Source organism: Tenrec ecaudatus, chromosome 6 (genome assembly GCF_050624435.1).
Source record: "Tenrec ecaudatus isolate mTenEca1 chromosome 6, mTenEca1.hap1, whole genome shotgun sequence".
Taxonomy (NCBI): domain Eukaryota; kingdom Metazoa; phylum Chordata; class Mammalia; order Afrosoricida; family Tenrecidae; genus Tenrec; species Tenrec ecaudatus.
In genome coordinates this window covers 115497312-115506463 of record NC_134535.1, presented here as the reverse complement: position 1 = coordinate 115506463, position 9152 = coordinate 115497312, and the positions used below count along the sequence as shown (strand labels likewise).

General features: G+C 42.8%; 1 protein-coding gene across 1 annotated transcript in view; it reads right to left on the bottom strand.

Moving 5' to 3' along the window:
* Window positions 1–7937: 7937 nt before the first annotated feature.
* SLC15A5 (solute carrier family 15 member 5) overlaps window positions 7938–9152 on the bottom strand; it is an 88153-nt gene continuing 86938 nt past the window's right edge. The window contains exon 9 of the mRNA XM_075553076.1: window positions 7938–8079. Within this exon, the coding sequence (XP_075409191.1) occupies window positions 7938–8079 (142 nt within the window). The remainder of the gene's footprint in view (window positions 8080–9152) is intronic.

Sequence of the window (9152 nt, the reverse complement as noted above, 5' to 3'; positions counted from 1 at the left end):
CAGACAGACAGACACACAACAGAGACACAGGTTGCATCATGCCTTCTCTCTTAGCCTTGATGAAGCTATAGTTCGTTGGGGGATAGAGCTGGAGGAACCCCAGGGGATGACCATATAGAATCTATACTACAGAGCTGTGGTTCTCAACCTTCCGAATATCACGACCCTTTCAGACAGTTCCTCACATTGTGGTGACCCCCAAACCATAAAATTATTTTTGTTGCGACTTCATAATGGTCATTTTGCTACTGTTATGAATCAGGCGACCACTGTGGAAGGGTTGTTCGACACCCAAAGTGGTCGCCACCCACTGGTTGAGAACCGCTGCTCCAAATGCTATGAAGGCAGAGCACCTGATTGACTTCAAGTTCTCGTCTTGATCTAACTAGGGCAGAGTAGATGCTAAATAGTTAACTTTCATTGTGATTTGAGGAACTCTGGAAAAATACCCACGTAATTTCTAAGTAGATGTGCCGTGACTGCCACTGAGCCTGGAGTTCTGCCCTGGGAGCCATTCCTTTGGGTTGAAGCAGTAGCCAGGAATTACCCATTAAAAGAGAGGGAAAGCCACAACCTAGGGGGATTGAGAATCACTGTGGTTGCCATCGGGTAATTACTGATGAAAGGAATCTTATGCTGTGTGTGTGTTGGGACAGAAAAAGATGGAAATCCGTTTGGCTAAGACCTGGTCTTCTCTGTGATTCCCCCGAGAACCTATAAAAACCCATTGTAGACAGCCACTCTACAGAAAAGCCGTTATGGAGAGGCTTCACCAGCAGTCTGTGCAGCCCGACTCCCTTGGGTCCCAATTTTGACTCTGCCCACACTGGCAGTCTCACCTGTGGACAGTCGTTAACTTCTGGATGCTCAGGCTCCCTCGCTGGGAATGGGGATAGCAGGAACACGGCGCTCATAGGCTTATTGTGAGGAGGACAAGAAGGACTACATCAGGAAATCTGGGGAACACAGTCCTGCCCAAACTATAGAAGTCTTCGCAATGACTCAAAACACTTTTTAGGGTGATTTTGTTTTTCTCAATTTTCTCTTTTCTGATATAGTTTGAGGGTTATTGTAGTGAATCCATTCCATTTTGCTAAGCTAAAATGGAAAAAGAAAATGGCTTTGAACCTTATATATGATGAAGGGATTTAAAAAAAAAAGTCACGGAAAAGTCCCATTATCCGTCTATAGGATTTTCCCAGAGCCTTTTGGAAACTCCCCCATAGACTGCCCTTCTATCCGCCCATCAGCCAGTGCTCTCACATGGCCCCACTTCATGTCGCGCGCATCTCTTCAGGGGAGCGTTGGCCAGCCTGCGCACGCATGAGGACAGTGCGTGTGTGCACAGGCTCTCCGAAGGAGCGTGGCTCGAAGGGAACAGACACAGGGACAAGTTCCCATTTTTGTTTACCATTCTGATCATGTCTGTAGCCAAACGGTTTCCTCTCGTGCGTGTCGTATGCCCCCCCCCCCCTTGCATGTAGTCATGTAGTTGTAGAATGTTTCAGCGAAGGGGTGGGGGGTAACCCAGCGTTGGTGACATTCTGGGTGTTGTTTGTACAGAGCACTGACACCTTAGTGAGCGACACATCAGAGATCCAGTCCTCACAGTGCCACCTACGACCCCTGGGACTCGTGATAAATCACTTAATGTCTGAGAACGGCATTTTCTCATTTACAACGTGGGCATACTAAAATGTGCCTACTTCCCAGCGTGGCGGTGCTAATCAAATGTGATGATTTGTGTGACAGCATCTTGTAAACTGTAAACGGCGACATAGATACGCGTTGTTATTATTAGTGGTTCTGTTAATTTCCCCGCTTTCTGCGAGCAGACCTGGATTTTAGCAGCACCTGTGTGCTGTCATCACTTAGTTGATGATTTTATTTCAGGGCTTTACTCAAGAGTCTGTAATCGGCAACGCATGCCGGCTTCTCTGGCAGTGGCGTTGCTGTACGGTCCTCACTGGATTATTGCAGAGAACGACGGATTGATGCTCCGAAAACAAGGGAGCCTGACACTTTTCAGAAGGGCTTCTTCTCTCTCCTACAATTTGTAAATCGCACAATATTACTAGAAAACCTGTTGGAGCTGTTTTTTGGTGATACTGTTACTCTGATAGTTGATAAAACACCTTCAGAAACCAAGAGAATTAGAGGTTGGTCAAGGTGGAATGAATGCTATAAATCAAGATTACCTGAAGGGAATATGAGAGATAAAGGATTAAGCCAAGTATAGAGATAACAAGAGGATCTAGTCAAGGAGCTTGGAAAATATACGAAGATCCAGGAGCAAGGCTCTGAATGCTATTAACCAACCCCCACTCCTCCAAAAAGGCAGAGAACTCACTACGATGGAAACAAATTCCCTTCTAAATTCATTATCATGGGATTAAAAAGAATTGTACACTGGGTGCAGTAGAGGGGCTGTTGCCTGCCTTGACTTGAAGTGTTAAAAAGAAGAAAAAGATGTCACTGTCAGATGGTGACAGCATCCAATGGGGTCAAGCCTGTGCTCTGGGTGTGTGGGGGGGTGGGGGGGCAGGTGTCAAAGGAAACATTTTCAAATACCTTTACTTGCAGGTTCCCATCACAGACAGAAGTGGAGCAAAGGCATTCCCTGCTTCCCCAGGTAAACTTCATTTCTCTAATCTTTCACTACTTGAAAAATGGATAAGTGAATGGCTGGGTAGAGACTTTTGGCGCCAAGTGACTGGGAGTAATGGAACACTGCAGGGACACGGAACGTTGCCCGACACCGGGCATATTACTGGAGACATACAGCGTGAAACTCAGCAGGCTTCTGCAAACAACGCATCCCTTTAAGTTAATTGGTGTTATATAGAAGCTGAAATGCTCCGCTTATTTACAAAGCTACAGATTTATGTAAAGCAAAACCAATTACACTTAATGCCTAAACTATTCCAGGTGCTCAATGATAATGTTGCTAGGCACTGGAGAAGAGACTGCTGGCGGAATGCATCCTGTTCCGAATGGAAGCATGCGTAGTCGCCGCAATGCAGCTCATCATGGGTGTCAACCCCAATGTGAGACTTTTAAGCTCTTTTTCGGATGTTTGCTATGGGTCCGCTTTATAATTCTGCAGATCACCTTTCATCTCTAAGGATGAGCGAAGGCATAACGAGCATACTTTTCTATTATGATTTAGAAATTAAGGCGACGAAGCCAAATGTTGGGGGGGGGCATCAAAATAAGGTGGGCCCCTAACACAACCCCTTTTTTTAACAGAGGTTGTGCGGCTGTCTTTCTCACTAGTGCTGACTGGAGGTGCTTAAAGTTTTCGTGATCTTTTGGGGTGCTCATTAAACCCAAATTGCAACTTGGCACTTAACCTTTTGCAAAAGAAAAGCTCTTTTTAAGTTCTGTCAGGAACCTCTCCCACTGTTCTGCCAGTGTTGAAATGCTTAACAAAGAAGGGTTAGAAAAAGATGCAAGGGAAAGAATGCGTGCTTATAAAAGATAGTCTTTCCACTTGTCCTCCAAAGAAGTAAACAAACAACAAAATAGTTTGAGTAAGAGAAACACCTGGTGTTTTACAGCTGCTCTTTGGCAATTAAAAAAGGTGTTTCATGCCTAATGAAGCTGGATAAATCTTTTATTCTACAGATCTAAAATATTTTATGTATACACAAGAAGGGCTTAATTACAAATCAGTTGCAATCAGCTGACATACCTATCTATTCTATACAGCATCAACTGTCCTGGAAAGCAGTGGTTCTGTAGCAGTGGTCCTCAACCTTCCTAATGCTGCGACCCTTTAATACAGTTCCTCATGTTGTTGTGACCCCCAACCATAACATTATTTTCAGTGCTACTGTAAGGTCTCTCTCTCCGGGACTAGATTTCAGCCTCGGTCCTTGGCTCGCATGAGGAAGATTTCAGGCCAAAGCCGGACTCGTGATCCAAGTGAATTTAATGAGAGTTAAAAGAAGTTTCAGGTTTTACGTGGCACCCATAGAATTCCTTTGACCATGTGGCCTGGCGGAGACTGCTCTGGGACACACAAGGATCTTTCCCCTCCCACGAAGACGACCAGACCACCTAAGCAAGACCCCTTTCCCTCTCGGTCCCTGCCTTTTCAAGTGTTCCCGGGGGAGGTGTGGTGAACGACCCCAGGTCGATCCCATTGGCTGAATTGCAATCACCTGGCCCAGGTGGGCTGCTCCAGGTGTAACGCCCATCTGGGCCCACCGGCAGGAAAATCCAGCTTTGTCCATCTGGGCCCACCGGCAGGAAAATCCAGCTTTGTCCTTTGCTGGCTCTCCTGGGCATGCGTAAATGGACTTCCCAATTCCCTAGGCTAAGCTAGCTAACACTACTTTATAACTATAATATTGCTACTGTTATGAATTGGACAGTCCCTGTGAAAGGGTCGTTTGACCCCCAAAGGGGTCATGACCCATAGGTTGAGAACTGCTGTTGTAAAACTTTGGGGAGCATCAGAACAATTTTGATGTGTTTATAAAACTAATATCTGAACTACACACAGAGAAGCAGATAGAATTAGGGTGGTGTGTGATAGTGGCTTTGGTGGTATTTCAGGTAAGCATTGGACTAACTGCAAGGTTATCAGTTCAAACCCACCAGTGCCTCTGAGGGAGAATGTTGAGGGTATCTGCTCCCATAAAGATTTCAACCTCAGCCAGCAAAGTGAGGTGTGAGTTAGATCCACATGGAAGACGCACACCAGCCTGTGTGATCCAAGGATTATAAATAATAAAATAAAAAAGAGGGGAGGGAACCATATTAGAGCTTAAATTCTGAGCACTGTTTGAAGAAGGCTATGGATGTCAGTGAACTCCCCAAATCCATTTTCAAGGTCCCCAATGTGGATTAAGTCTCCAGTGGATCCCCTCTTATTATTGACAAGGGATGCAAAGAGTCTTGTTATCAGACAGAGTGCATCGGGAAATGAATTAATGTAGATGTAGTTAAAAGGTAACACCTGATCATTTAATTTCCTTTTGACCCATTTTAAATTTGTTGTTGTTAGGTGCTGAGTTAGTTCCAATTCATAGTTACCCTGTGTACAACAACAAAAAACACTGCTCAATGCTGTGCCATCCTCACAATTGCTCTTATGGTTGAGCCCATTGTTACCCACTGTGTCAATCCATCTTGTGGAAGGCCTTCATCTTGTTCGCTGCCCCTCTAACAAACATGATGTCTTGGTCACTCCTAATAACACGTCCAAATTTGTTGTAGTTTTTTTTTACCGTCTGCTTTATTTTTCAAAGTGCTGACCTTTTGGATTGCAGGCCAATGCATATCCACGGCACCACCAAGGCTCTTTCTGCTTTATTTTGATTGAGATTTTTCTCTGTATTTTGTTATTCTTGTAGAGTTTTTAAAAATTGTTTTTATTTATATAAGATCCAGGATAACAAACTCTTTTGAGACAGTCTCTGGATTAATCATAGTTAGGGTTACGGTAAGGGAGTTGAGAAATGAGGCACTAACAATACTGAGTTCAAGAATGAAGAGGATATTCTAAAATTAGTTGTGGTGATGATTGTACACCTTTTTAATATGTCCAAGTGTTTGAATTGTACGATATGTGCATTACATGTCAATAAAACTGTTCAAATAATAGTACAAAAAGATGAGACCTTGTATCAGGTGACTCTGACTTGGAATGGACTGTGTTTGGTTTGCTCTTTTAGATGATGTTGGCTGAGGATTCCCTGGAACAGGGATAGGCAACCAAACTTTGACAAACAACAAGCTTCTACAAAAGTAGAGGCTGTTCGTTTTGACTCTGTGTGTGTTTGCGTGTCACATGGCTTAGTCCACGTGGGGACGATTAAGATGTCCTTTGGGTTAGGGAATCCCTCTAAGCATATCTGTTTGCTTTGGCCACTTACTTTCCTCTCAGCACACGTTCAGCCTTCTGTAGTTGTCTTCTTTCCTTTTTCCTAATAAGATTATTGTTTAAATTATTTTACAACTTTTTTCATTTGTAGGTATTGTCTTTGTTCAGGATTTCACTTCCAGTAAAATTGGTATTGAATGAAAATAAATTCAGATCTTGATAGTATAATGCTAACATCAAATATAGTATAATCAGCTATAGATATATTTTTTACTCATAGAGCAGGTGGGTCTGCATGTCATACATACAATTAAATCGGATGTTACCTTATGTGGAGGTCGTGTGAGCACCATATTAAAACCTTATGGGAGCCGGCCTCTTGATGTCCTTGTGTCCACTGCTGGAGCTGCTGGCAGGTGCTGGAGGGACTAAGTGTGGCAGAGGACTGGATGGAGAAGCGACAAGTGTGAGAGGGAGTCGAATGAGCTCTGTCCCACTATTCTGTCCACCAGGCTCCATCTGCCTGCATCCCATCCATGGTCTAGGGCTGTAAGAGTTTTGGTTTGGGGGACTTTAAAACCATCAGGTCTTAAAGGAATAATAAGCAAACGGAAAGCTGCTTTTCCTTAAAATAACAAACAGCAGTTTTGGCAGGTGAATATTGCACACGTGGACAGTAAGGGATGCATACCTTAAATGGTCACAATGACTGGCATGTAGGAAGTATGCAATACATTTATTGAGATGAGAATATTAAAGTACTATTAATTTTCTTCCAATGACTCTTGTTTTAAAAACTTTTAAAAAATCATATATGATGCTCTTTGTGGACAAACCATTGTAAGAAGTAGTATCATCGAGTGCTCAGGATAAATGGGTGCATAATCAAATGTGGTGAAGAACTAAATGTGGTGAAGAAAGCTGATGGTGCCCGGCTATCAAAAGATATAGTGTCTGGGGTTTTAAAGGCTTGAAGGTAAACAAGTGGCATCTAGCTCAGAAGCAACAAAGCCCACATGGAAGAAGCACACCAGCCTGTGTGATCATGAGGTTCCGAAGGGATCAATTATCAGGCATCATCAGAACCAAAAAAATCATATCATTGTGAATGAGTGGGAGTGCAGATTGGGGACCCAAATCCCATCTGTAGGTAACTGGACATCCCCTTTCAGAAGGATCGCAGGGAGGAGATGAGCCAGTCAGGGTGCAGTGTAGCAACGATGAAACATACAACTTTCCTCTAATTCTTAAATGCTCCCCCCTTCCGCACTATTATGATCCCATTTCTACCTGACAAATTCAGCCAGACCAGAGGATGTACATTGGTACAGATAGGAACTGTAAACAGAGGGAATCCAGGAGAGATGATTCCTTTAGGGCCAGTGGGGAACGTGGGGATATTGGGAGGGTGGAAGGAAAATGGGGTAGAAAGGGGGAACCAATTGCAAGGAACGACATATAACTTCCTACCTGGGGGATGGATAATAGAAAAGTGGGTGAAGGGAGACATTGGGTAGTGTAAGACATGACAAAATAATAATTTATAAATTATCAAAGGTTCATGAGGGAGGAGCAGTGGGAGGGAGGGGAAAATGAGGAGGTGATTCCAAGAGCTCAAGTAGAAAGCAAATGTTTTCAGAATGAAGAGGGCAACCAATGTACAAATGTACTTAACACAATGGATGGATGTATGGATTGTGATGAGTTGTATGAGTCCTAGATAAAATTATTTTAAAAATTCACATGACACAATTCAATAGTTCAACTATATTATGAAGAGTTGTACAATAAATTTTATAACATTAAAAATGTAGTATCATATATAGAAGTATACTATAGAAAATTATGGTATATAAAATGATCATTTTCTATCAGAGTGTATTCACGTTAAAATCTCTTTATTAATTTGCATAGATAGCATACGGGTGAAAAATACAATTGTTTACGGTAGCAGTCACGATTGGTCTTTGTAAATAAAGTAGGCACATAATGGTCAGAAAACCTCTTCCATAGATATTGGCCCTTACACTAAAATACGTAAAGCATTAGAAGGAAGACAACTAGGAAAACGATGCTCTTAAGACAGGTAGAGTCCAGCACAGTTTCACAGGGCTGTCTCCCAGAGATCCATACTTGAGGAAAACTCCTGTAGACTGCCATAAAGGTCCAGAGACTTTTCTTGGAGGAGAAGTGTTTCTTCAACATCACTCCTTCTATTGTTCTCGGCATGATTTAGACGATGGTACCTGAAAAAGCAAGCAAGCAAGCTTTTCTTTGGCTCAGATGTCGATGACTTAATAAATCATTTGCTTTCCTCTTGTGCTTGTTTCCTTTTTAACCCTCGATGCTGGCCTAGCAGTGAGGGTTATTTAAGAGCCCTGCTCACCAGAAGGGTGGTGATAAACCGACAGAAGGCTTTTTAGTGCCAATCCGGGCAACACACGCAGACCATTAGAGGGCGCTGTTAGAACCTGCAGAGTCTGCTGTCAACCCCGACCAAGAATCTGAAAGCCCATCATCGTAAGAGAATTCGTAAGGGGCTAGGATATGCAAAAGGTTCATGACACTAGACTGGGAATTTGGAAATGTACAGCCGAGGCTGTGAGGAAAACACCACTGTTGAAGAGGAACTCCAGAGATATACTTCTTGACTGTGTCTAACACCTGAGAACCGTGCTTCCCTCAGTAGTGGCTTTCCTGGGCATATTCTAAATACCAGGCCCTTTCTAAGTACTAGGTCCCATGGTGGGGCACGATACTCACCCTAACTTACTTCATTCTCACTACAGCTCAAGAAGGGTAGGGGCGTTCCCATTTCACAGACTGGAGCATCAAATTCAAAGAGGTAAATAATTTGCTTCCGGTTCAGATGGTGAGTCACCGGGTGAACCCGGGTTTGGAAACAGAACTCTTCTTTTTAATCCTGGATTTGACAGATTCTTTTCTTAATCACTTTTGGGTAAGTTCCAGGAGGATAAACATTTATGGCTGCTTTATCCACCGCAAAATTCTTAGTTCCTCGACCAGTAGCTGACATATCAGAATGTTTCATAAATATTGGAGGAATGACGAAAAATATGCCCAGAAGTATACTTTTATCAGATACACGTAAGTCTCTGGGGACAGACATCTATTTTTGATTTGTGAAGGTTTCAAAAGTTAATTTTACCTTTAAAAACTGTAAGAGACAGTTAATTCTGTCTGAATAACACTAGTCATCTCTCTTTGAATTTTGTCTCTTTTTCAATAATTGTTCCGAGCTATACACAAAAGATTATTGGGATCTTTTTCAAAACGAGTACAATGCTATCAGATGTAT